We start from the raw sequence: 26,423 nt of genomic DNA on the forward strand, positions 1-26,423 counted from the left end.
TGCGGAATAACAACAAATAAGCTTTATTTTTTTTTTTAAAAAAAAAGAGAGAGGGGAGGGGGAATATATGCAATTAAATACAGGCTATTATTTACAGTACTTGAACCCATCTGATAATCAGAGTCAATAAGTGTATCATTCATATAAATATTTACCTTTTGTTTGAATAGTTATCTTCTTGATCGTCACTATCGTCATTTTCAGGCACCCATAAATTAAAACGGTTCAGAGTCGAATTACGATGTGTCGATTGGGGCTTATCTGATTTACGTGTCCATACTTGATCGTTATGTCCAATCGCTTTATCTGCATTGATAATAGGAGGTGCTGTCTGAGAAGTCCATGTCTTGATAGGTGAATGATGAGTTAATGATGTAGGCGTATTTGCTGTAGTCATGGAAGTCGCATGCTTAGTTTTCATAAGATTGGTTGAAAAGGATGCAGGTGTTCTACATTGTCTACTTTGGGGTCGTGTCTCTGTTGCTTTGTCTTCATTTGTGGAGGGTGTAGGATGATGATAGTGAGGTGGAGCCCATTTTATAAGCTGATTACCATAATGTGGTATTCTATCATGACTAAATGATGTGTTATTACTTGTGGGACGATGAGAATGATGATAATCATTATGATGAGGGTGATGATTATGATGTAAAAGATGAGCTGATGTTCTTCGAGGTACTTCCTCTCCTTCTTCATTTGCTCGTAAAGAATGTCTTTTAGAAGATGAGGAAGGGGCTATTTTATGCTCTACAACAGGCGTACTTGGTCTATAAGATTGATGTGCTGCATAACTATATTTCCATGTATGAGGTGAATTGGGTCTATCTGTAACAGGATGTACTTTCTGATGAGAACTATAGATGGGTCTACTTTGTGTTAACCAAGCATTGTTGTCCGCTGCTTCTACATCATGCAAGAAACGATCTACATGTGTTGTATGAGAAGACTGTCTACCATGACGAGAAATGGGATGGTCTGTGTTCCAATCAGGACAAATTTGATAGGGTGACTTGGGTGTTGTTAATAAGTCCAAGGGTGTGATGCCCTTAAGAGTTCTACCACGGCTGCTTGTAAGATGTCGATCAAGAGGTTGGTCCGGTGGGGTAGTAGGTTCGATGTCCATTGGTACTACATTATGAACAGGCTCATCTGACTCTGAAAAGAAAGTGTGCCTTAATGCAATCTCTGCAGACCATCGCTGTGTAGGATTAAAGAACAAGAAATGACGAATGATGTCAAGCATAGATGGTGATGCATTGGGCATAATCGATTCTAATGGTTTGGGTTGTACCTGCATAGAAATGAGCTTTTCCCTTGCTTTCGATCATGAAAGAAAACTTTTACCTGTGGAAATTTGAATCCTATTTTATAGGCTAACTTGACTCCTTCTCTCCATTCCCCTCCACCATCAAGAGGTGACATGGTAGATGTTGTAGTTACCGTATGCATATCAGGACGATCAAGTTCTTTTGTCTTTTTTCTTGCAAATCCAGGGCTTAAGCGTTTTTCAGGTCGTACAACTTTTTGTTTCTGCCCCACACCCATTTTATTTCCAGGACTTCCCAGGACATGACAAATACGATAAATCTGATCTACTTCTGATTCGCCTGGAAAAAGAGGATCCAGGGTAATTAATTCCGCAAAAATAGCCCCTACTGCCCATAGATCTACAGGTGCAGAATATTCAGTAGAACGCAAAAGTACTTCAGGTGCACGATACCTATACATTCCATTGGTCATGATGACGAAGATATTATATTTAAACGTACCATCGCGTGCTTACATATTCAGTATAAGGTGGTGGACTATTTAATTCTCGAGCTAAACCAAAGTCTGCGAGTTTGATGATGGGTCGATTGGCTGAATAGTCTATCAATAGATTTTCGGGTTTCATGTCACGGTGAAAGATGTGGTGTCGATGTATATGGGAGACTGCTGATAGTATTTGATGTCTACAGAATAAATCAGCTTTTTTATTCACTTATTATTTAAGGAGAGCCACGTACAGAATGCTACGGAGTTCACCATGACTAAAGGGTAAATTGTGGTGCTTTCGTTCTCTCATAAGCTGATAGAGATTACCACCATCCATATACTCCATAACAAAAGCAAGATCGCATGTTGTAGGTGAAAGAAAGCTATCATAGAGTTGAACAATATTCAAGTGTGGTGGAAGTAAGTCTAATAACTTGGGTTCAAATTGATATGCGCACTCGTCAAGGCTAGCGTATTTTTTCTTCATCACTTTTACAGCAACCTGTTTAAAAAAAAGAAAGTAAGTAGAGGTGAGCTGTGGTTGCATTTGGCATGAATAAACCATTATTTACACTTTACAATTTTATGGCTAATTTTATTTTGTGCTTTATGTACTGTGCCAAATGATCCATCGCCTATTTGTTCAATGAAATCGTATTTTTCATGTGGTGAACCTAGTCGGGTCATTTTGTATAAAAGTAAGAGAGTGAAAAGAGGAAGGAAGAAAGGGAGAAAGGAAGAGAGAAAGGGCTTTTATAGACTCAGAATTGAGCGGGGAGTCAAATGGCAGGTTGGTTCAAGCATCAGGTATTGTTTAAATTTGAAAGATTTGTTAAGCTTATTATTATTATTATTATCATTGTTATTATTACTCAAGGAGGCTTTCTATGAAGTACATTTTAAATCAGACTGTTTTTCAATCACTGCTTTCAAACAGCCTGTAGGCATCACTCATCTAATCATACATGGTAAGCATTTGATGATGATTATTGATTATGTACTTGCCTGCTCCTCAAGGGCATGTTTCTTTTCTTCATCTTGATTAAAATAAGCCAATATTTCAAATGCAATCCTACACCAGTTTTTCCCTTGAGGGTTTGATCTATAAAAGAATAGTTTAATTCTCTTGTTGTCTATTCCATAGTTGTACCTGAAGCAGCATGTGATGCCTTCGTTCCAAGCAATGACTATCAAGTAGTACAATTGATGCTGAGGATATTCAGCCTATACCGATATATTAGCATTGTGTAAAAAAAAAAAAAAAAAAAAAAAAAAAAAAAAAAAAAAAAAAAAAAAAAAAAAAAAAAAAAAAAGACCTATGTACCTTTTTATAGAGCTGATGTTGAAGAATAGTTACAAAGCAATCAAACAAGTCTTGACTATTGTTTCTTTTGAGAGCTACAGAGACGAGGATCCGCGTCCATTTAGCATAGTCATCAATACTCAACTGAGAGAGCTTTGAGGACAAGTGCAATTTCTATCTAATCGTGAGTAACTCTAAGTTAAAGATTATGTGCATTTTTACTTTGACCACAAGAAAGGTATCTACCAAAACAATTAAATATTAACAATATATTTACTTTTACTTACAATCCATAGGACAATGAGGTTGAAGTATAATAATCCCTAGTCATAGATGAGTATCTAGTATACACATATTTTTCTGCTTCGTACCAGCCATGCGTTTTAATATAGAAAATGAACACTCAGGTAGATTTTCGTGTAACTAAAAAAGATGTATAAATAAAATCCTTTATACTTTATACTTGCCTCAAATAATTGATAGGCTTTATCAAACATTTTCTCACCAACATATACTTGAATTTCAAAGATACTTGCTAGGATTGAAATAGCGTCATTTTCTTGAACCTTGAGTGACTCCAGCATGTGGATAACATCATTGCTATCTAAACTATCCTCTTCTTCTTGATCTTGCTAAAAATAGACTTGGTAAGAATTCAAAACAAGTAAATTTTTACCTCTATTGTATGACTATAGAGCATTAAATAAGAAGCAGCGAAAAGAAATGTTCGAATACGATCTTTCTCTGTGGAAAATGTCTCGGATGATATCGAGCTGAAGAAGAGAGAGAGCTATGTCTTGTAAGTGTCTTCTTGGCCTTTTTAATATTTTACCTTGCCAATCACTTCAAATAGACATGTGCCTTCATCATTTCTTTCAGCACCAAAACAAAAGAGACCAAAGTTCCAGCACGTATATACCATCCATTCCAAATCTATTTTCAGTGCTGGATATGACTGAACAAGCTTTTGTATATCTCCTGAGGTTTTCAGAACTTTGCAAACTACGTCGAAACAAGTAAGCATCTTGTGAATGATTTGGCTTAATGCTATTACCATTCTTCATGTAAGAAGCAATAGATACAAAATCCAATTTCCTAGATGTACATGTCATGTCTATAAAAATAAAAGAAAAAAGCTTATCACGTACATACCTTGTGTGTAAGTCATGATCCTTCTCTAACGATTCATAGACTGTTGTCTTGATGTAAATAGTACATCTAATCAATAAATATCAGGAGAGAAACTGAAGAAGAGTATACCTTATTGTAAGAACAAGTAAATGAGAGAAGCAGGCCTTGGTATACGCATCTATCTCTATTTTTTGAGTCGTATTTTTGTAAAACTCAATGATGCGTGCCAGGACGATTTGAATAAAAGAGGCTTTTCTGCACCACTACACTAATATGAGTTGTATGTAAATGCATGATTTACTCTATTTACCTGATAACAGTATTCAAGTATAGTTACAAAGCACTCAAGTTTGAATTCTTGTAATACAAGAATCTTGTCTAGAATTGGAGTGACAGCTTTACAGATGTGAGCAAAGAAAAAAGAAATGGGTTTGATTACCTTTCTCCAAAGAACAGATATTTTGCATAAGTGCAAATTTCAAAAGCAATAAATGATCCTCTAGTTCTACATCTCTTTCTGCATCTTCTATTCCTTTCTTGAAACATTCATAGGCAGCATTGTAGTCGTTTGCTTGTATATAACAAAACGAAAGCTTCCTAGAATAAACACAGTTTAATCTACCACTTCGTTTTTTTAAAATTGTCTTTACTGGGTCACGATGACAGAATTGCTGGTTCCTTGAAAGTTGACCTGTGTGATATTATAAGAATATCGATACCAAGGTAAAGCATGATCATAAAGTTGCTTCTATAATCCCTATAAGCAAATGAGACTGTATATAACTGAACGGCTTACATTGTAAAAAAAATCAGCTGTAGTCCAAGTGACCTGTTGATTATGATTCGTAAAAATTGACATATAAACGACACACTTACTACTTGTATGGCAGATAGATCTAATTCGTTGACATCTCCTTTGACTAAGTAAAGATCTGATAAAAGAATAAGATACGAACGCATCAGATATTTAATTTACCATCAATAGCTGATTGCAAAACATTTGGGTCAAGTTTTGCTTGATGCTTGCTGTAATTTTCAATAACCATCTCAGATAAAATATTGAACTTGAAAAGGTAAAGAAAGCTGCTATCGTTCTGAAGGCCTTCAGATGCATCTTCATTCTGTACTCGATGAATCAACAGATCCAAGCCATCCAAGAGAAGCAAAATACTAAAAAAAAAAAAAAAAAAAAAAAAAAAAAAAAAAAAAAAAAGTCAGTAGCTTTAGGTTTGAAAATAAAATGAATACCTGATGCATTCACTTTGATTTAACTCTCTTATGATAAAAGATAGCCTGTAGTAAGAAAAAAGTGAGTTTCGTTATCCCATTTAATTATTCTGTATATTACAAAATCAAGTCTTGTTCGTTTGACAATGTAATATTTTCCACAAGATTAAAATATTCTATCTATGTATTAATACAATCAGACTAGACTTCTGCTGTCTAACCTTTTTGAACTATTTTGGCATAAGAAGCAATATCAACAGACTTCAATAAGATTATTAGCTTTGTTGAGTAATATCTGATGGAATGTTTTTTGTCCTAGAAATTGTTAGATTGCCTGTTGAGAAATAATAAACAAATGAACTTGCATCTTTTAGTGCTTTGTCTATTACTTCAATAAGATTTAGAGATTGATTTGCTCTTGCAATAAGATAGTCGTCTTTTTTACATGCTTCCACTAGTCTTCATTTGTATCAAAAGCAAACAAAATGAATGTAAACATACCTATAACATCAAACAAAGGCTCCTAATAGAAAAAAAAAGAGGGGAGGAATAAGATAATCAAATCTATTGAACTTACATAAAAATAGATAGGAAATGTACAATTGCCACATTCTAGTATTCTATCGATGGTTTGCATGGCCCACATTAGTATTTCAGTTGACTTTGTCCTCACATCATTGCAAAGCAAACTTGCTGTGTCGATAACTAAATAAAGCAAGCGGTTGATCTATGCGATTTAGTCATTGAAGGACACAAAACAATATACCTCTCCTTGTTTATCTTGAGATGCCATAGGTGAAAGTATCTCTAAAAATAAAGAATAAGCACATTAACATCATATTCTGCAATATACCAATAGCCTTAAGAATTAACGTTTTCCCTCCTGTCCAGTCTTCTAATCTTGAAGCCTATACATACTTAATAACGAGACTACTTTATCAGTCACTTACGTATTCTGATTGATAGATGAAGCATTTAAATAGTGTCATAATCTTTTCTGGATCCATATTATCTTCAATCGATATATGATTAGCCTGAATCTATCAGTACAAGCTTATCATATGACCTTTTTTTTTACGTTTTTCAGTTCATCGATTAGAGCTAGTTGCTCACTTTCCATATCTTCGCAATCTACAAGCAAGAGTCAGAAACTACATAACATAATAAAAAGACCCACCTAAACAAATCCTGAATGTGCCTGCAACCATTTGCAAGTAAGTCCAATAATTCTCTTTTTTCCATTCTTGATCCATTTGGAAGATATGGAAGCAAGTATCTTTTACTATGGATGTTTAGCTCTTATTTATCTTAGAAAGTAATTACGCATGGCTAGTGCCTTCATCTTTTGTCTCTCATTTTTTGTGATATAGATGTTCATTTCAACTGTCAAATTCCATAATTCAATACCTATGCATGTATAATCAACATCTTGTTCTTGAAAAAATAAGGATTACCATGTTGAATTAGCTGCTTTAGCTGTAAAAAATAGTCAGTTGAATCATGATTATCAAGCAAAGAAGTGCTTTCCAGTTGCTTTGATCTATTCCATATAATCTCAATCAGGCCTTCATTCTTAGCAAGTGTTGCATGATTGATAAATGAAACAAGCTCTTTTACTAGTACTGATGTCTTTTTAGCATGCTTAATTGTACTACACACTTTACCTGACAGTTCTTTTGGCAACATAGTTTTTTGATAAAGAGAAAGAACGGTGCATATCAGGTCAATGCAGCACCTTCAAATATGGCAAAGCATATCGGACTTAGAACACCCCACCCAATAAGCCACACATGACAAGGGCTTCAAGAAAATAGTCCAGGTTCCTTTATTTTCATTTTTTTCGCTTTTTTTTTCTTTCTTTCTTTCATATTTTTCATGTCGAAAAAGACACAAGCAGCCGAAGTTCTCGTTAAGCTCTTAGTAGGTGCCGGAAAGGCTTCTCCTAGTCCTCCCGTCGGTCCTGCCCTTGGTGCCCGTGGTGTCAAGTCTATGGATTTTTGTAAACAATTTAACGATAAAACAAAACACATTGTTCCAGAAACACCTTTACCTACTGTCATTACTATTAAGCCTGACCGTACTTTTACCTTTGTCGTCAAATCACCACCCACCACCTACTTTTTGAAAAGAGCTGCTGGTATCACAAAGGGTGCCCAAACACCTGGCACTGAAGTAGTCGGTTCAGTTACTTTGAAGCATGTCTATGAAATTGCCAAAATTAAGCAACAAGATGCCAATTTGAAGCATTTATCACTTGAAAGCATCTCTAGCAGTATTATTGGTGTCGCAAAGAGTGTGGGTATTCAAGTTGTTCATTAAATTACGCATAAAAAATTCCATTATGCTCAACCAAAGAGCAACCTATCTGTATTATAGAAATAAACGAGAACAAGTAATATCAAGGATATATATATAGAATCACAAGCTTATAGCTGTACAGCAATTGTTATCATTAAAGAGATGAATTCTTTCATATGCTTTTTAATGGTGCGTTTTTTTTTTTTTTTTTTTTTTTTTTTTGGAGAAATAGGACGTTTGTGTACTCTAAAAGAAGGCTGAACTTAAATTGGTTTGAATAGAAAAATGCGGGGGCATTATTGTACTTTCTTTTCTTTTCTTCCACTCTATACCATATATTATGTATATAAAAAGACTGTTCTCGACCACAAGGCAAATTGCATACAAGAATTACTATTTAACAAAAGGCTTGAATGGTATGAAATAAATGTTATACAAAAGAACCAACATAGTATAGGCAGTTCCTTAAGAATTAACCTGAATAAATCAAACCAACTTATTGGTATTTGTTCTTTAAGAGGAACAAGAAGAAGCAACGAAGATAAATACAGTGCGGTTACTTTAGAATTACCTGATAGTCACAGCCTTTCAAAGATGAATATGGATGCAAATCGCGCTTACTTTGGTGTTTTTGATGGGTATATACACTGTGTTCCATTGCTGGATCTTATATCTTTTGTAGGCATGGTGGTTCTGTCGTATCTGAATGGTAAACTGATTATATTCTATTTTATTTCTAAAGTATACATAGGTTGGCGAACCATTTGCATGAACTTTTAGAAACCATTAGTTTGAATGAATTTCATGAAACGTTGAATTATTTACGTTCTTACAGAGGCTATTTTCGAAGATTTCCAATTCCTTCAGTGATAAGAAACTGTGTGGATGAGAAAGGGAGACCTAAGCCAGATATTGATGTTCATGATTTGACACTCGAACAACGCTTGACACTTGCTTTTTTGGAAGCAGATACACAATGCTTAAAACAATTACGTGGTGGATTTGATGACTCTCATGAGGACAATGAAGGTTCAACTGGCAGTGTGGCTATTATTGAACCTTTAGACAAAAAATCATTTTGGGATAGTGAAGAATACGACATCATTATTGGTCATGTAGGCGACACACGGATTCTATTGTGCGATGCTCTGTCAGGCGAAGTTTTTTCTTTGACCACAGGCGACCATCATCCTGGTAACCCAATTGAAACGGATCGGTTGAGAAAATATGCTGGTTTTATAACCACTGATTCTTGGGGTGATGAGCGTATTATGGGTATGTTGGCTACCAGTCGAGCCTTTGGAGATGCAAAATTAAAGCGATATGGTGTCTCTGCTGAACCTGATATTGTTCGATACAAGATCACAAAAGAGAACCCTGCAGCGTTTATTGTGCTCGTGACAGATGGGATTACTTCGGTTATGTCGGACCAAGAAGTCGTTGATTTTGTGAAGCAGTATAAAGATCCTTCTCTTTCAGCAAAAAAGTTAGTTGATGCAGCTGACCAGTTACAAAGTGACGACAACACAACTGCTATGGTAAGCGTATCACTTTATTATTCAGCAATAACATTGTTTTGCATAGGTCGTTCGATTAAAAGATTGGGGAAAACGAATGCATGATTACACAAGAGAATTAAGAGAGTACCGATTAGAGAATACAACGATGAGCAGTAGACAGTCATGGTGAATTAAATAAAAAAGGATAGATGCCAAAGCCATGTGCTGTATTTTGGCTCTTAAAGACAGATAAAAAAAGCGGGATTCTTACCTTTGTTTGTATCCTTCTTTTAGGTACATTAAAACAAGCATTCTTACTCTATTACTTTTGAATCTCGGTACAATATTACAACTAAAACAAACAGCAGATCAAATTCAGACTTTTTGTTTGTTGAATAACCGATAGGAAAATAAAGAAAGAAATAAGCTTCCTCTTTTTATCATGTCTTTTTTAAGTTTCTATGCATTATCAGACAAGCTTCAAATCCTTTCTTTTTTGACAGGAAATTTATAAAGTAGAATATCGTCTTCTTGTGCGTGTATATATATATATATATATATATATAAGTATGTGTGTGTGTATATATATATGTGTGTTTATTTCGAATCCCTATTTTGTGTATCACCTTTATCATATATGCAATCCGCATATACACATACATACACGTATTTTTCATATGTTTGTAGGCACACAAAAAATATAAAATAAATTCTCTCTTTCTTTTTATACCTTGGCGATTTGATGGGCATAAGTGATGCTATTTTTACTTGAATATGCTTTTACCCAAAAATAGCAATATACTTATCCTCGTACAGGCTTCTATTTAGGATAACACAAAATAGTATTTAGTCCTTTTTTCTTATAAAAAAAATATCTTTTTTTCCCCCTTTATTATTTTTAACCCTCTCTTTCTCTCTCTCTCTCTCTCTTCTTTTTCTTTTTTATATTCACATTTCTTTTTTCTTTTTCTTTTTATTATTATCACTATGATGACAGAACCCTCATTGTATGAAGACGAAGCTTTCTTGGGTGGAGGACAGTCTTTAGAAGACGAACTTTTAGGCAAAGGATATCTAAATGAAGTACCCTTGGGTTCTTCTTTAGCCGCTGAACTCCAATCAGCTACAAATGACCCTTCTATGGAAGAAAGTTTTGAGACGCATCCCTCTGTCGTTACTTTACCTTCAGCCACAAATCCGACCAACATGATCAACGCAACAGAACCACAACAACCATCATCTAAATTAGCTTCTATGGCCATGGAAAGACGTACTTTATCTAACGATGTGACAAGCCCACTCTTATCGCCACTCCAATGGTCTGCTTCCACCGGTCTTCGTAGTAGAAGATCTTCGTTTTCTTCTTCCTGGTCTTCTCTCAACGACCCAGAAGACGATGATCCCTTTGAAGTCCTGAAGCGACAGCTGGAAGATTTAAATACAGCAGTGTGGGAGACCAAGACACTTCATAAGCGGTTGTTGAAGACCTTGGCTGTAGATGAAACACTCCAAGACCTCGTGACTTTTGCTCCACCTTTTGAATATGTGATTCAGTCTGTCATCAATCTGGTTGAGCGCAAATCGCGCGACCGTGAAAGACAGACAAGCTATCTACGCAACTTGGATGGAGCACTCAGAAAAGAAACCATGTATATGTCAATAGAAACACTCAGGGAAATGGAAGGACTGTTGTCAGCAGTAAAGACCACCTTGAACGACACTAGTTATTCATATGAAAATCCTTTACCATCCCTAAGAAACTTGACTATTGAAACAAGTGCAGCTACCGAGTCACTTGAAGAACTCAAAGAAATAATGTATGTCAATAAACGTCAGGTACAAGAACTCAACTCTCGACTTCGATCTATTGCAAAGACAGTACATGAAGTCAGAAAAGATATGCGAAGGATAAACAAGTACATAGAAGAAAAAGACGATGAAGATCCAGTCGTTTTGGAAAAAGGTGAAGCTACTGAAAGAGTAAAAGAAATCATGTGGGGTTTAGACGATTTAGATACAGAATCAACGAAGAAGATTAAACAAATGCAAGCCTTTTGGGAGTCTGCCAGTATTTGTACCTAACTATATCCCCCTCCCCTTTTTTTATATATTAATAAAACTTTCTCTTATCCATCATTCTTTCTGAAAGCAAATAAGCTTTGTGGTACTTGATGGAGTTTATAAAACTCCCCCCCCCCCTCTGGAAGCCCGCCTTGTTAAAAAAGAAAGCACACTATGTGTAACTCTTTTATGTTCAAGACTAAAAGCCAAAAAGAAATACTCCCACATTGTCACGAAACATATATATACATACTCTAGAAAAATAGTTGTACAAGTAAACCAAGGTAAGCGGAGCAAATGTGGCATTATTTACATGTTTATTCTAAACAACTGGCGATGCTGTGTCTATATAGGCAGAAAGTGAAAAGGTATCCGAACACGTATCATTGACAGTCCAAATCGTATGGAAGGGTGCGTTTTCAAATGGAAGTAAGACAAAAGGTTGCGTTGAGGGCAAATTAGATAGGGTATACAAACGTGTGGTTGATCCAGACACGCTTCCTTTGACTTTAGCATACGTCCGAAGATGATCAGCTACTTCTGCTCGTCTTGCTACAATGTATTCTGTCACTCGACGGTCTAAGGGAACTGAATAATCCAATGCGTTATGGATAGGCTGTAATGCTTGACAGATTTCAATGGCATCAGGGCGGTGTTCGGGTTTGGGTTCCAGACAGGCAATATAAAGTTTTTGGTACCATTCGGGTAATCCGGGCACAATCTCGATACGATACACATGTTCTTCAGATCCCTTATGGCCATTTAGAAGGACATCAGGAGAGGGAAAGATCACTTTACTGACCAGTTGCCAAATAATCACGCCTAGGCTATAAATGTCTGATTTCTCAGTATAGATGCCTTGACGCAGTTCGGGTGCAATATAAGGCAATCGGCCATAAACAGCCTTGGTGATAGCTGTGACAGAAGAAGATTCATGAGACGGTGTAGCAAAGCGATAATCGACTAGAAAATAATCCGAATCTGTGCAGACAATATTGCGTGGGTGTACATTACGATGACACATGCCTACTTTATGCAAATCAACTAAATTGGCTGCTAAACGTAAAATGGTGCCTGTGATTGTTTTCAAGTCAAGATCACCCAAAGGAAGTTGTTGCATATGGTCTTCTAGGTTACCATCATTACTGCATTTCATCACCATCATTAAATCGCCTGTACTTTCACAGACTGTCAGCCCTTGAAATAAAAGAGGTAAAAATGCCTTTGCCTGTACCGAGATCTTTACTTGTAGTTGAGTATACATCATGTTTAGAAACTAGACTTACCTCATTCAGCAATTTATAGTCTACAATCTTCAATGCCATCCGAAGTGGCTGCGGATCATATGCAGGTGTCATATTGACTGCATAAACAGCTGAAAATCCACCTGCACCAATGAATTGCATCTCAGAAAACCAAGACCATGGAAACCACTGCATGTATTGATCTAGATGCTCTGTATAGATTTGAGATATTGCTTTTCTTGCTCTTGGATGAACAGCAGCCATGACTTGTTCTTGACCATAATGTTCAGCTAAAGATCGAAATGATAATTGCTGTCTCCATATCATCACCCAATTCTAATCAAAAATATTAACATTTGTCTTTTTATCGCTCACCCACACTTATCATTTACACTTTACCCATGCGTGATCAAATGGAATATGGTTGTCAGCATAAGTGTCACAAACATCTTGATATAGTTGAGTTACTCTCTCATTCACAGGTAACAAAAATTGGTTTGTTTGTAAAATTAAATTCTTTAGGCCAAATATATCAGGGCATAATTCAATAAACTGTGTCACTGCCAACCGAGTTTGCTTTAGTAGTTCTTCATGCAGTTGTTGTGAATAGATACGCTCTATTTCATCATCATCCATCATAATATCATTACAATTGTCTTTATTATTTATTCTATGAAACTCTATTAGAAAAAAAAAAAAAGGAATGGGAAAAAAAAATTGGTGTGTGTGTGTGTGTGTGATAGTCACACATATATTACACTGAGAGAGTAACACATTATCATTCTTGAAGCCACGATAATGCTGTATTACCAATATTTTTTTTTTTTATTTATTTATTTACATTTCATAAGTCTATGTCCAGAGTCTAAATGAACCATCAGCACCAGTAGAGAAGATCCAAGGTTGAGTAGGGTGGAATTCAATATTCAATACACCAAGGCCATCCTTGGTTTCATGACCCTTCAAAATCTTGACAGGAACAATCAAGGGATTCTGCAATAAATCATTATAAACCATACCATAAAAGACTTGAATGGTGCCATCATCAGAAGAAGAAGCAAAAAGAGGGTATCGCTTATGATAACTGACTTGACGGACAGCCTTTGTGTGATATCTGAGTGATTTATAGGGCCTTGAGCTAAGATCAAGATCAAACCAGCACACCTTCTTGTCATAAGAACCAATGATCACATTATCACCGCCTGGATGTATATCAATACTAGAAACCCATTTGACACTTGTCTGTAATGTCTTTACTAATTGTTGTTGCATCAAATCATACACACGAACATAAATTTGAGTCTAGCATGACATTAGTTACATTGTCTATAGATAAAAAAAATAATAACTTACAGCAACAAAGAAGATGGGCTTAATGGGATGGAAAGCAACCTTTTGAACAAGACCCTTAAGACGCTTAAAGGGTGTTTGTGTTTGATGCTTTGTGATTTGATGAATAAGGACAGCAAGGTTCTTGGCATCAGGAGAGACAGTAGCAAGATAATCACCCTTACGATGCCATGTCACTTGCTTCACAGTTTGTGGGTGTCGAATACATAATTTATAACCATAACGTTCTTCATCTGCTTCACTGGCTCTGTTCCAACTGACAGACTTGTTTTCACTTTGTAGACCAAAGCCAGATTTAGTGAATTGATCTGTGTTCATGGCTTGTTCTGGTGTACATAGCTTGGGAGGAGAAATCAAGTGAACTTGACCATGGCCTACAGAAATAGCAAAGATCCATACATCAGGGTTAGGACACCAACCAAGTGCATGAATCACACTATCGAATTGCCACATAAACAGACAACGACCAGTCAAGACTTCCCAGAGACGACATGTATTGTCATCAGCACCAGAAAGGGCATAGAGACCGCTAGGGTGAATAGAGAGGGCACGAATACGGGCTGTGTGTCCTTCGTAGGCCATTGATTGATGTGTAGGGAAAGGACGAAGATCCTTGGGACTAGGCAACTTGGGCACAAGAGATTCAGGATCAATGTTCAATCTGTTCTTACGGACACGAGGAGCCAAATAAAGATCAAGACAGCGTTGGAATCGCTCTTGAATGAATTGATCATAAGCTGGTACATGACGCAAACTATTGTGCTTCTTGGGAAGGTAGTTCTTGGGTCTATCTTCTTCGTCCATTTCTTGCCATTCCTTGACCTCCTTTTCATCAGGAAGGTATTCTTCAGGTGGGTTGTAGCTTTCATCGTGCTCAGGTAACTTCATCTTGGGAGCAGCAATATGCATGACATGATCTTCGCGGGGTTTATCATCATCTCCCCATAAATTATAGAAACGAGGCTTCTCATCTTTGGGCTTGCGAGGCACAATACGGCCTTGTCGAATAGCACGTACAATCTTCATAATCTTCTTGGCTTCCCATTTAGAAGGTACAAAACGACTCTTAGGTTCAGGACGAGCACTGAGAGGCATCACTTCTGTCTTTGAAGTAAACCATTCATTGGTGGGTTCATAGGGATTGTAACTAGAATCAGGAATAATACCACGTTGAAGACGTTGAATGATATCCAACTCCTTATCATCCAATACAATATCTTTGCCTTCTTTATCACTCTTGACTGTCTTCCATGAATCGGGATCTTCCATTGTAGCCAAGAACTTATCAAGTTCATCACTGGTGGCAGGCTTCAAGATCTTTTTACCATCAACATCATAACCAATGTGAGGCAAGTCGCTGTACCATTCAAGAGGTACATTGCCAATGGTGTTTTCGGTTTCTTCTGTTGAACTATCAGAGTCATAGTTGCCTTCAATTTCGGGCAATTTTTCCTCTGCATAACGTTGACGGTAAGGTTCAGGACTATGCATGTTAGTAGCCATACGAAATATATAGAACAGCTTACATTTCAAATTCGCCTTTTTCTTCTTCGTCTTCCTGTTCTTCTCTTTCGAGATCACGTTCGAGTTCTTCATCGAGTTCAGCATCATTCATGAGCTGATCCTCTTCATCGTCCTCCTCCTCTTCTTCTTCTTCTTCTTCTTCATCTTCTAATTCTTCACTATCAGCTTCAAAATCCTCGTCTTCTTCATCGTCACTCAAGCTGATTTCAGGGAAGGCTTCAGTTCCTTCTTCTTCTCCTTCTTCTTCGTCTTGCTCTTCGTCAGAAGATCCCATATCGATAGAAACATTGCCAAAGCCCTCATCCTCGCTTTCGTCTATTTGTTCATTGCGACGCTTCAATGACTTGGGTTTTTCTTTTGAAAGAACAGCAGTCTTATTTTTAGGTGCCATAATCAATAAGAATCACAAAAGAATATAAAAAAAAAGGGTGTTAAAAAACAACAAGGTCAAGACAAAGCAGAGTGGCGTCAAAAAAAGGAAAGCATGTCACATAAGTAAGTGACTTGCGGGCAGCCAAAATACAAGGCAAGATACTAGATAAGCATAAATTACTCAACCCAAAGACAATCTAGACCCTATCAAAAGAAAAGCAGTAATGGAGCCATGTACCGTCAGTTCAAGGCATTCTATAGATGATATCCATATCATTTTACACTGACAACATGATCCTATTCTATCATTTCTAAGAAACATAAAAAATCAACGTCACATTCAATCTACATCTTTTTATACCTCATATGTTTTAATAACATCCATTCGAGGTTTCCTTCATGTATTCTCAACAGTATTCCATTGTAGACAATGCCGCCTATGGGCAGCAACGCTTACAACCTCCTCTTCATCCAACTGTTATTTCAAGGCCACTCAAAGAAGAGCCTCTTCCTAGTGCAACTGATGATAAACCCAATATCACCTTATCCATATCAGAAATAGCTGAATTCTCATCAACAATGGTTTATCTCATGTGGCATGCCAGAAGACAGTCTGTGATGGACCTTCATTCAAGCTCAAAGACAGATACAATCACGCACAACAACAATAGCCTTGAACAAACAAGAGTAACAGCAGATATGGCCAATATGACAAGCGCAGCCTTTAAAAAGTTTTGTCGACAGGCAAGTCATATACCCTCATTTTGACTGATACTTACTCTTTCTATAGATATTGACAGCAACGCAATTGTCTGAATCAGTCGTACTCTTGTCTCTGAAATACATTGCCATGTTGTTACAGAACAATCCTCATATCCAAGGAGCAGATGGGTCTGAATACAGACTGTTTACTGTCGCATTAATGTTGGCTAACAAGTTTTTGGATGATAACACATTTACTAACAAGACATGGTCTGAAGTGTCTGGCATGAAAGTGACTGACTTGAACATTATGGAGCTCGAATTTTTGGATGTTTTACGATTTGAATTGACCATTCGAAAAGAAGAATATGAACGATGGAGAACAGCTTTGTTTGGATTCAGAAGCCAATTGATAGATGTGCCTATTGAAATACAACGACAGAGATTGATGGAAACCATGGCATTGTCAGTTAATAGTAACTCACAACAATGGATGCAATATGCTTACCAGCAACAACAACATGCAGCCACAGTAGCAGCAGCAGCAGCTACGCACAACTTCTTCTTGTTCAGTAAGACACAACAACAATACCTTCAGCCAACATTGAATGTGCCCCCTACTCGAGTTCAGCTGAGGATCCCGCCGCGTCCTGTTTATCAACAAGATACAAATGGATTATATGAGAATACAAATCAGCAGTGCTATGTATTAGGACAAACAGAATATCCAGCTTATCAAAAACCACAGACACAACAGACGAATTCAAATCCATTGTATATACAACCTCAACAAGTCAAGAATACATCTTATTACTATACTACACCCTCAAACACCACAGCAACGAAAACAGCAACGAAAACAGCAACGACAACAGCAACGACAACAGCAACAGCAACGACATCTTCAACAGCAACACTAGGAACAACAACAAGCTATTATGTGGATCCTACTTTGGTAGATTATAATCCTTATACAAGCAATTATCATAGGCAAATACCAAGATCTACATCCTATAAGGTAAGGTACTTGTTATTGAATTATGCCTCATCATAAATGAATATAGAATATGCAACAGAACTATGTACAGCCTACAGATCCTTTGTATTCAGCTTATAATGAACCTAGTCTGGAAGATCCATTGACTAATGTTGAGTCGTATCGTATTCATCGATAATGTGTATATCTCTTCTTTATATTTCTTATTCCCCCCCCCTTCCCCGCCCCTTCTTAATAAATATGAATATGCTTATTGTATTACTGCCATACAACACTTATAAGGCAGTATTGATTAGGTAATGAACCCTATAGAGAGTATCAAGCAAATTCTATATTGATTTCCTAAACTTACTCTCTATGAATCCATTGTTTGTTTATACTTTTCTTTTATACTAAAACCTATAGGTTTATCTGTATCGGAGGTGTTTAAGGCTAGCCAATATACGGCTTCATCGTAACCTAGAAGATCAAAAACTCATTTTATTTTATTATTTAAGCATACGTAGCATTTCTTCCCAAACTTTGATGACGCTGTTTACCTCTAATTGAAGACTTTATTACAGTTACGTGAAGTTAACCAATGTTGGGGAGCCCATATTATTTTACTGATCAAAGAAAAACTGATACGTTTGTAGTGTTGAGGTGTATAATACGATTTAATGATTCAAGTAGTAGTAGCACAGATCAATGCATTCCTTGCCAATTTGTTGCACTTTCAATTTTGTAGAGTTTTCTCTTTCGATTCTTTTTTTTTTTAGTTATCTCTTTAAACCTGTGATATAATCACTAATAAAATGGTCAAATTAATAAGTCGATTAGAACCAAAACGGCCAAAAGAAGTCTGCTTTATTAAAGGTTATATTTTGTATTGTATTTATACTGTTTGTATGATAATTGATTATCCTTAATTTGGGACTGAGTGTGTATACACTAGCTAATCGGTTGAGTGGATTAAGGTACACAAGAACTGGGTACATGATCAGGGCACAGACCTCGTCTACCATTGGTATTGATGCAGATGTCAATTTGTGATTATGTGATGGTCTGATCTTTAGCGTGTTGAAACTAAGATAGAAGACATCCATCGAAGCTGCGGATAAAACTGTGATTGAAAGATATATCTATACATGGCATTAATACTTGGTCTTTTAAGGCATAACTAGTGTAAGAAGGGATGAATAATGCTGTGTATACAACAGTATAACTCGTGCACTTAATTGGAACAAAGAAGATATCTCGCGATTGTCCTGTGAGGTTTAACAAAATCACATGATACAAATTACTTTAAATAAATATTATTACTGCACTTTTAATAAAACTGACAACCCTCTCTTTTTCCCTTTGTGTTTACCTTGAACGACGAGACCAACAAATAAAAGAGATAAACCAATAATTAACAACAGAAGACTGTAAAGACTATTGTAATTATAGAGAGATAGACACAAATAGAGAGATTATAACCTTAGGCACAGTTCCTTCAAAAGACAATGAAGATATATGTAAAAGAAAATTTATAAAAAAAAGTTTTCGATTATTAAGATTAATTTCCTTTTATTTTTTATTCCTTCTAAAGTTCTTTAAGCTTTTATACTTTCTTTAGAATAAATTTCTACAAAGACAATTGCTTGTCATTAATCTAGAACAGATCAAACTTGCCCAAAAGCAATCACGTTTGAAATGTCAAACAGGAGAACAATTAATACAATTAAATTATAAAATTCAACAGATTCAAACTGAGATGAACTGTCAAATATAATAAACAAAAAAAATAAAATAAAATACACAATTAAATCACAGCAAAATATCATGAAGCAAAATACGGAAGAAGTAGGACAAATAAGGAACCAAAAAGTACAACAATTGAGACCCAGACCAACAATTGACACACCGATCAGTAGTTTTGACTCGAATCTGATTGGGTCTAACAGAAGACAGAACCATTGGCTGAAACCTTTGGAACACCATTGTACAATCAGACCTAGACCAAATCATACCAAACTTTGTATGTACTTTAAGAAACATCAGAGACATGTACCATTCCAATTTGAAAATTTGTTAACATAATAAAATTACCAGAAAAATCGCGAAAGAGAGCAAAAACGTGATTTAAAATAAACATGCACACATGACAAAACATCTACGGTTTCTTGGTTTAGTGGTATAATTCTCGCTTAGGGTGCGAGAGGTCCCGGGTTCGATTCCCGGAGAAACCCTCTTTTGTTTTGCCAATTAATTTTTTTTTTTTTGAATGGATATTGTCATAAGACAACATTTGATTTTTAGATCAGTAACGTACATAAGATGTTCTGCAAAAAAAATTTAAAGCGATGCAAGAAGAAGAGTACAAACAACGCAAGCGACTGAAATACAACAATGGGTAGGCTAAAAGAAAGTTTTATGTCATTCTGAGTATGTATACCAAGATATAGCACGTCAGAGAATACTTAATTTTTTAAAAGATTTGAGCACCATTGTATGGTATTTAAGCAAAGATATTGCATAAAGTATTTTTATGAAACGACAAAGAAAAAGAAAAAGCTTGATTCATGTTGGTAATACAGTTTCATACCTGAAAAATAACCTGCTTTCCTCTTGATTATGATAAGAGCATTGATTGAACCTTGTAATCACCAAAGCCAAGTAAATCTCACTTGTTCAAGCAAACCAAGATCCAGAATTCACTCCATATATGTAGTCTTTCTTTCTTTTTTCAGATACAAGAGATAGATCGCTAGATAAATTGCTTGAGCATTGCAGATATCAATCCCAATCCCCAGTGATGAAGTAACGTAAATTAAACAAGAATCTTACTGTTTCTATTTACATTTAACTATCCAATTGACGTAAATGCACTCTTTAGTTATTCCTGAGAAATTGTTCGTGTAACTGAGTATCTTTCCGTTTTGCATGTACTGCCATTTTTGTCTCTTTTTCTCTCTTTTGACACTATGCTTTCTTTATCCAAAAATTCAAAACTGATTTATGCTACAGCGATAGCTATCCGACTGGTCGTATTTAGTATTCCCCCAGTAGCAAACACACTTGTTCAGCGCGTAGAACTAGCTACACCCGTGACAAGTTACAAACGATGTAATGACAACTCTTTATTGCTTCCATTGTTAACATTTTGATAGTGACAGAAGGTATATATCTATACAACAATAATGTGCCTCCTTATGATGGTGGCGTGTTTCATCAGGTACCGATCGATCTACACAAGCACTTGTCTCACTTTGTTGTATGCATAGCCACCACTTTTATTATGTCTGTTTTCATTCCTCATGACATTGCCTAGTTTTACTGTTCCTGTTCTCTATAGCATCATAGACATCCTTATTGCTTATGCTCTTGCTTCAATCACACAAATCAAACAAAAACGCGACCAATCACAACCCAAACTTCAGGTGGAAACAAAGGATACAGTCCCTATCTCGCCTGATACAGTAGCCGCCTTGTACTTGCTAAATCCGCTCAGCATTTTATCCTGTACTGCAAAGTCAACCTTGATCTTTACTAATTTGAGTATCGTAATGGCCTTGCTCAGTAGTCTAAAGCAGAAATCCAAACCTACCATGTTTTGGATTGCATTAGCTTCCTATCTTAGTCTGTATCCCGTGATGCTTGTGCCTGCATTTCTCATTTTGCTTCAATCACCTAGACCTGTCAGTTTCTTTTGTGCTTCTCTTGCTGCTTTACTTGGCTTATCTTGGATCTTGACAGGATCATGGGATTTCATTCATGCTACTTATGGTATCATGTAAGTGTGTTGACAAAAAAGAGACAGGACTGATTTGAAAAAAAAAAAAAACCAAGTATCTTTGTGTCTGATTTGACACCTAATGTAGGCATGTTTTGGTACTTTTTCATAGAAATCTTTGATCAGTTTAGATCGTTTTTTATGGTTGTATTTCAGTTCCATACATTTATCTTTACAGCACCTATCTGTATCAAGTTACGGTAAATGACTCAGTGTTCAATTTCACTTTGAAGCTCATGTATTCTTGTTAGCCATCAGCCTATTTTTGCAGTGACTGTATTATGTGGCATAATGGCCATTTTCAAAAGTTATCCTTCTGCTGGTGATGCTGCTCTTTATTTAGCCCTTGTGCCTGTTCATGACGAACTCTTGAAATGCAAGTACAAACAAGCTTTATAAGCAACTCTAACTCATGATAATTAGATTGTCGCTATGGATTTCTGATATTCAACTTGTTTTTATATGCTTCTGTATTAGCACCTATCTTTTGGCATTTATGGATTTATGCAGGTAGTGGTAATGCCAACTTCTTTTATGCCATTACACTCGTCTATAATCTTGGACAAGTGATGTTGTTGATTGATTTGGTTTATGCTGCTCTTCGAAGAGAATACGATGTTCAACACCCAGAAACGATAGGAAAGCAAGTTATTCATAAATAAATATAATATTTAATGATAAAAGAAGATGATATGAATATGAAATAGAAAGAGAAAGAGAAAAAGAGAGAAAGAAAGAAAGAATGGGCATGCGTTTAAAGAAGAGAAGAGGGAATATAAGTAAAGATTTAGGAAGCATCCTTGATCATTAAATGATGAGGATCTGTAGATACAAGTTGAATCTTTTCAAGCAAAAAATCTGACTTGTTCAAGATTGAAGCAAAGTATTCAGCTGTTTCTTTGGACACAACAGCTTCTTCTTCAGTATCAGATCGCTTCTTTTCTTTTTCTTCAATAGCCTTTTGAATACGGTTTTGAATTTCCCAGCCTTCAACACGAAGTACTTTACGACTTTCGCGAGCAATACGGTGACTCTGTCCTTCAACATAGCCTGTGTCGCGCACAGCTTGCTTGAATTTCTTGAGCAATTTACGTTCAACAGCATAGCGCATATCAGATACCACATAGACAAAGAAACCAACACTGGCTACACCTACAACAGGTGCAACCCAACGACGCATGTTAGTGTTGCCCATCATGTTGGACACACTCCAGATACTAGAGACAGCATCTCTGAAGCCTAGCATACGACCACCCACCATAGCAGCAGCACCCATCGAGAGAGCAGCCCCTGATAATTTATCATCCAAGACCAAATCAAAGAAATCAGTGGGTTCAACCGAGATGGTCACACGTCGATCACGGTTCTTGAGGCACATCTTGTTCACATCAGCAGCTAATGGATAAGCACCCAAGTTTTCAGTGCCCATACGGTGAAGGCGCTCAAGACAAACAGCTGTCTCTTGACGTGCATGTGCTTCTTCTTGATGTACGTCCTTCAGGAGTTTCTGTACCATAGAATCAGCAATATCTTGAGCGTATTGCCAAATCAACAAGATACCAGGATACTCAATGGTGTTGATAGCATGGCCTACGTTTTCAACAGCTTGGTTGAGTTTGTTGGTTGCATGCATCTGAATAGCAGATACAGCTACTTCAGCTGTCTTTTCAACTTGGTCTAATACGCGATCACGTACACGCAGCAGTTGTTGATAGGCAGGTAAATCCTTTTCTAGCTCCATTGTAGCATTAGCATAAGCATCAGAAGCCTTTTTGCGGTTGGCCTCAGACAAGACATGGATGTCCATCAGAAGATTGACCAAGTAGTTCTTGGCAGGCAACAATTTAGACTTCGTACGGTTCTCCAACACAAATGCACGCAAACGTTGTTCAAGACGAGCAAAATCAGGTGCATCCAATTTACGAGATCCAGGTTCCAAGTCAACATTGCCAGCACTGACAAAGTGGACCAGGTCATCTGCATCAGCATACGTAGCAGGCGATAATTGACGAATCTGTTCTAAAATCAAACGCTTGCAACGATCCTTGTCACGAATAGAATCAAATCGATTCACAACAATAAAGATATGTGTCTTTTCATTGGCAGCATTCCACAAGAATTCTTTACCCTAACATACAGGAGTCAGTAACATAGCTTCAGTCTGTTTGAATACTTACAGAAAGAGTGAAATGGTTTTCAGCACTCACAACAAACACAACTACATCAATTTCTTCTTGACGAGCAAAGACAGCTGTCGTCTTGACTGAGTCGGTATTTAAACCGGGAGAATCAATCAAGGCAATATCAACCACACCATTATGTAACAAGGACTCTTGTGTGGTTCTGGCATCATTAGCATAAATCTTGAGCATCTTGTATTGCTCATAGTCTTCTGTAATGACCTTGTAGAGATGACGCATCTCAATAACATGGTATGTATCAGGATCAAGGCGATTGTATTTCTTAACGACAGGAATAGCATGCACTTGTTCAAGGCCGTCATTCAACATGGCGTCCAAGACTTCACAGAATACACTAGTACAAGGTTGTTGATCAGCAGGCAAGAGTTCACGCTTCAACAAGGCATTCACAAAAGTCGATTTACCAGAATTCAAGTCACCCGTCACAAGCACTTTGGAAGAAGTGTCAGCCACACGGGTATGGAGTTTATCCAAATGACGCATGCTTTGGTCAAGACGATCATTCAACAAGTTGGAAATAGACTTGCTTTCCAAAGTGTTGATCAGATCATGATGGCCATGACCCATCTTTAAGTCCAAGGATAAAATGTTGAGGTCCTTAGTCTCTTGAGACAACAGACGGTGGTTTTCTAATTGTTGAGCAAATGTGTCTGCTTCAGTGACAGATGAACGGCGCATAGCATCCAATACTTGGCTACTGTCCAATGTCTGAGAACGAGTCATGCTGGGTTTAGTTGTCAAGGGGTAAAAGATAGGAAATTTGGTTTGGTTGGATGTCTTGAGTTCTTGACAGATACCAACAACAGAACTAATGTGAGACAAAAGACGCTGACAACTGTCTCGGTAAGTTCTTTGTTCTTGTGCAGCATTCAAGCGATGTTGGTGTGTTCTAGCAGCAGAAGAAACAGAAGGTGAAGGAATAGGTGAGGCTACTGTTGTCTCAACAGAAGAAAACATATTGCTGCTACTACTACTACTACTACTTGTGCTTAAAGTACTGAAATAAGAGTCGTCCATACTAGGGGCTGAATTGCGTCTCAAAGAGTGCTTTGAGGCAGCAACATCGCCGAACATGTGTAAAGTAGACATCCTACTCTTTTCTTAAAAGAAAAAAAATTTCCACAGCAAAGAAAAAAGAAAAAAAAAACTGGGGTGGTTTTTAACAATAAAAACAACTGAACTTTTATTGGATTGATTTTAAACTCAATTTGGTCATGGATGAAGCATATAAGGATCAATTTAGTAGGATTGAATATCAACGACTGATTATCAGATCGAATTACAGGAGAATGAAAATTGTAGAATTGATTTATATAATGAATAAGTCATCTTGATTCAATATACATCATACTATATGCCTAAAATTGATACAAACAATGGTAATGATGACTAAAAAAAAGAAGAGAGAGAGAGAGAGAAAAAAAGAGAATACTGCCTCCCTCCTATAGACCCGATTAGCTCCGTCCTTATTGAGTCACATTGCAACACATGTGCATGACATCATTTCGACGCATTCCGGGCCGAAAAGAGTTTTTATAAAAGCGTCTTTTTATTGTCGCTTTTCTATCCAAAATGGGTTCTTTATCCTCTAAACAATTATCTCCAGAAGAAATGTCCAAGGTCGAACAACTTGTCGAAGAAGTCATCAAGAGCAACAAGATTGCTGTGTTCTCTAAATCTTACTGCCGTAAAGTGATATAATTTAACGCGTTATAAAACTTATCTCTTGATAAATAGCTTACTGTGTCAAGGCAAAGAATTTGCTTAAAGAACTCGGTCTTGAATTCTTTGTTATCGAACTCGATAATGAAGGTAAGTTTTTTTTTTGGTTGCAAAGTATAGGATTACAAACATTATATTAGCCAATGGTGCTGCTATTCAACAATATCTTGCCGAAAAGACTGGTCAACGTACTGTTCCCAATATCTTTATCAATCAACAACATGTAGGTGGTTGTGATGATCTTTTTGCTGCCAAGTCTTCTGGTAAACTTCAAAAGCTACTTCAATAAATTATCATCATGTAAATACGCTTATTTCAAAAAGTAAAGTCGCTGATGTTGAGTTTGATGTCTTGCAAGAGAAAGACTTGATAGTAGCTTTCATAAGTAGATGTCGCTCTGGTGGCAGACCAGATGTTGCGTCTTTCTGGGATATATAAAGTGCACTAGAATTATTCGCCTCGGAATGTCTTCTCTTACCACGATCACACCGGAGTCTTCATCATAGTGAGTGCTCAATTTTTATACAAAGATCGAAAAGAAACTGTTGTTGATGAGCTCGGCAGACTCAAGCCTGTGCATTATAGTGTTGACAAGGAGCAATTTTATCTTATCAAACGCAAATCATCGTACTATCAATGCTCTTTATATATATATATATATATATATATCAGATACATTCTGATTACCACTACAATATGTCTTTGCACTACAACAATTGATATATTTACTTTATTATGATTATTTTTTTTTTTTAAAAAAAAGTGGTGCTGTCATGCATTACTCAAAATGCAGGGCACAGAAACAATGTCGGTTCTTGCTGGCATCAATCAAAGAGTAAATAGTAGGACAAGTCGGACGACACTTCGTTTTTCATAATTCTTCATCATTCACAGGTTGACGTAAACGCCAAAATGCTTCAGTTACCATCAGTAAGGTACGAATGTTCTTCGAATTGATGAAAGATGCTAATTCTTCCAATGGGTATGGAAACGCGAGCCGACCAATTTTTTTGCATGATTAAGCGCGTTGATTTGAAAAGTCAGAGCAGCCTGTAGCTTGTTCATATCAATAGTATCCTTAACTAACGTCGCTAAACGCAGGAGATCGAGACATAGAGCATGTTTATCGGGTGTGGAGCGCGTCAACTTGGCTTCGCCATACCTACGACTTGGTCCAGAATCACGCTGGCATATCTCGGAAATAGTGGCATCAAAGCGTATTTCCCCGCTTTCATCACTTGTGACATTCGACTATCGCAACAAGATGTTTTTGTCAGAAT

The 26,423-nt window shown here is 36.7% G+C and overlaps 11 protein-coding genes and 1 non-coding gene across 12 annotated transcripts; 6 read left to right on the plus strand and 6 right to left on the minus strand.

Annotated features, from left to right (window-relative positions):
- Positions 1–3: 3 nt before the first annotated feature.
- Positions 4–2,556, minus strand: B0P05DRAFT_593227 (kinase-like domain-containing protein). The gene is made up of 6 exons (XM_051583040.1): positions 2,335–2,556; positions 2,007–2,257; positions 1,770–1,952; positions 1,345–1,720; positions 156–1,291; positions 4–110 (listed from the first exon to the last, which is right to left on the minus strand). Exons 1-6 carry the CDS (start codon positions 2,440–2,442, stop codon positions 92–94), a joined length of 2,073 nt encoding a protein of 690 aa, XP_051439236.1. The 5' UTR covers positions 2,443–2,556; the 3' UTR covers positions 4–91.
- A 30-nt stretch (positions 2,557–2,586) lies between these two features.
- On the minus strand, positions 2,587–3,756 carry B0P05DRAFT_92144 (uncharacterized protein). The gene is made up of 8 exons (XM_051583897.1): positions 3,526–3,756; positions 3,430–3,481; positions 3,346–3,381; positions 3,281–3,300; positions 3,080–3,232; positions 2,906–2,979; positions 2,761–2,857; positions 2,587–2,710 (listed from the first exon to the last, which is right to left on the minus strand). Exons 1-8 carry the CDS (start codon positions 3,640–3,642, stop codon positions 2,672–2,674), a joined length of 588 nt encoding a protein of 195 aa, XP_051439237.1. The 5' UTR covers positions 3,643–3,756; the 3' UTR covers positions 2,587–2,671.
- A 494-nt stretch (positions 3,757–4,250) lies between these two features.
- On the minus strand, positions 4,251–6,539 carry B0P05DRAFT_92223 (uncharacterized protein). Its single transcript, XM_051583898.1, has 16 exons — positions 6,270–6,539; positions 6,183–6,223; positions 5,994–6,143; positions 5,918–5,939; positions 5,782–5,870; positions 5,638–5,731; positions 5,538–5,592; positions 5,438–5,482; positions 5,166–5,359; positions 5,066–5,121; positions 4,986–5,018; positions 4,840–4,937; positions 4,629–4,786; positions 4,500–4,585; positions 4,319–4,457; positions 4,251–4,276 (listed from the first exon to the last, which is right to left on the minus strand). Exons 2-15 carry the CDS (start codon positions 6,207–6,209, stop codon positions 4,374–4,376), a joined length of 1,191 nt encoding a protein of 396 aa, XP_051439238.1. The 5' UTR covers positions 6,210–6,223; positions 6,270–6,539; the 3' UTR covers positions 4,251–4,276; positions 4,319–4,373.
- A 680-nt stretch (positions 6,540–7,219) lies between these two features.
- B0P05DRAFT_522072 (50S ribosomal protein L11) lies at positions 7,220–7,895 on the plus strand. Its single transcript, XM_051575935.1, has one exon. The coding sequence runs from the start codon at positions 7,292–7,294 to the stop codon at positions 7,733–7,735; it is 444 nt and encodes a 147-aa protein (XP_051439239.1). The 5' UTR covers positions 7,220–7,291; the 3' UTR covers positions 7,736–7,895.
- Positions 7,896–7,962: 67 nt separating this feature from the next.
- On the plus strand, positions 7,963–11,349 carry B0P05DRAFT_482993 (phosphatase 2C-like domain-containing protein). The gene is made up of 7 exons (XM_051575225.1): positions 7,963–8,130; positions 8,172–8,352; positions 8,397–8,423; positions 8,466–9,252; positions 9,299–9,386; positions 10,235–10,363; positions 10,436–11,349. Exons 1-7 carry the CDS (start codon positions 8,055–8,057, stop codon positions 11,293–11,295), a joined length of 2,148 nt encoding a protein of 715 aa, XP_051439240.1. The 5' UTR covers positions 7,963–8,054; the 3' UTR covers positions 11,296–11,349.
- A 63-nt stretch (positions 11,350–11,412) lies between these two features.
- B0P05DRAFT_522078 (kinase-like domain-containing protein) lies at positions 11,413–13,213 on the minus strand. The gene is made up of 3 exons (XM_051575936.1): positions 12,918–13,213; positions 12,561–12,854; positions 11,413–12,514 (listed from the first exon to the last, which is right to left on the minus strand). Exons 1-3 carry the CDS (start codon positions 13,155–13,157, stop codon positions 11,597–11,599), a joined length of 1,452 nt encoding a protein of 483 aa, XP_051439241.1. The 5' UTR covers positions 13,158–13,213; the 3' UTR covers positions 11,413–11,596.
- A 157-nt stretch (positions 13,214–13,370) lies between these two features.
- On the minus strand, positions 13,371–15,783 carry B0P05DRAFT_576749 (NUC169 domain-containing protein; the record flags this gene model as incomplete). The annotated part of the gene is made up of 3 exons (XM_051581727.1): positions 13,371–13,820; positions 13,872–15,351; positions 15,395–15,783. The coding sequence occupies 3 exons, from the start codon at positions 15,781–15,783 to the stop codon at positions 13,371–13,373; spliced, it is 2,319 nt and encodes a 772-aa protein (XP_051439242.1).
- Positions 15,784–16,163: 380 nt separating this feature from the next.
- On the plus strand, positions 16,164–17,641 carry B0P05DRAFT_582796 (uncharacterized protein; the record flags this gene model as incomplete). The annotated part of the gene is made up of 3 exons (XM_051582201.1): positions 16,164–16,500; positions 16,565–17,484; positions 17,531–17,641. The coding sequence occupies 3 exons, from the start codon at positions 16,164–16,166 to the stop codon at positions 17,639–17,641; spliced, it is 1,368 nt and encodes a 455-aa protein (XP_051439243.1).
- A 1,963-nt stretch (positions 17,642–19,604) lies between these two features.
- On the plus strand, positions 19,605–19,676 carry B0P05DRAFT_t6. The gene has a single exon. It is a non-coding gene; the product is annotated as a tRNA-Pro (tRNA).
- Positions 19,677–20,326: 650 nt separating this feature from the next.
- On the plus strand, positions 20,327–21,907 carry B0P05DRAFT_522095 (GPI transamidase subunit PIG-U). The gene is made up of 6 exons (XM_051575937.1): positions 20,327–20,553; positions 20,598–20,662; positions 20,712–21,220; positions 21,277–21,420; positions 21,472–21,596; positions 21,644–21,907. Exons 1-6 carry the CDS (start codon positions 20,412–20,414, stop codon positions 21,880–21,882), a joined length of 1,224 nt encoding a protein of 407 aa, XP_051439244.1. The 5' UTR covers positions 20,327–20,411; the 3' UTR covers positions 21,883–21,907.
- Positions 21,872–24,572, minus strand: B0P05DRAFT_633510 (uncharacterized protein). The gene is made up of 2 exons (XM_051583521.1): positions 23,398–24,572; positions 21,872–23,348 (listed from the first exon to the last, which is right to left on the minus strand). The coding sequence occupies exons 1-2, from the start codon at positions 24,508–24,510 to the stop codon at positions 22,008–22,010; spliced, it is 2,454 nt and encodes an 817-aa protein (XP_051439245.1). The 5' UTR covers positions 24,511–24,572; the 3' UTR covers positions 21,872–22,007.
- A 326-nt stretch (positions 24,573–24,898) lies between these two features.
- On the plus strand, positions 24,899–25,812 carry B0P05DRAFT_522103 (glutaredoxin-C6-like protein). The gene is made up of 3 exons (XM_051575938.1): positions 24,899–25,108; positions 25,159–25,233; positions 25,284–25,812. The coding sequence occupies exons 1-3, from the start codon at positions 24,994–24,996 to the stop codon at positions 25,430–25,432; spliced, it is 339 nt and encodes a 112-aa protein (XP_051439246.1). The 5' UTR covers positions 24,899–24,993; the 3' UTR covers positions 25,433–25,812.
- The last annotated feature ends 611 nt before the right edge of the window (positions 25,813–26,423 follow it).

The sequence above is a fragment of the Gilbertella persicaria genome (genome assembly GCF_025201335.1).
Source record: "Gilbertella persicaria strain CBS 190.32 chromosome Unknown B0P05scaffold_2, whole genome shotgun sequence".
NCBI classification, from domain to species: domain Eukaryota; kingdom Fungi; phylum Mucoromycota; class Mucoromycetes; order Mucorales; family Choanephoraceae; genus Gilbertella; species Gilbertella persicaria.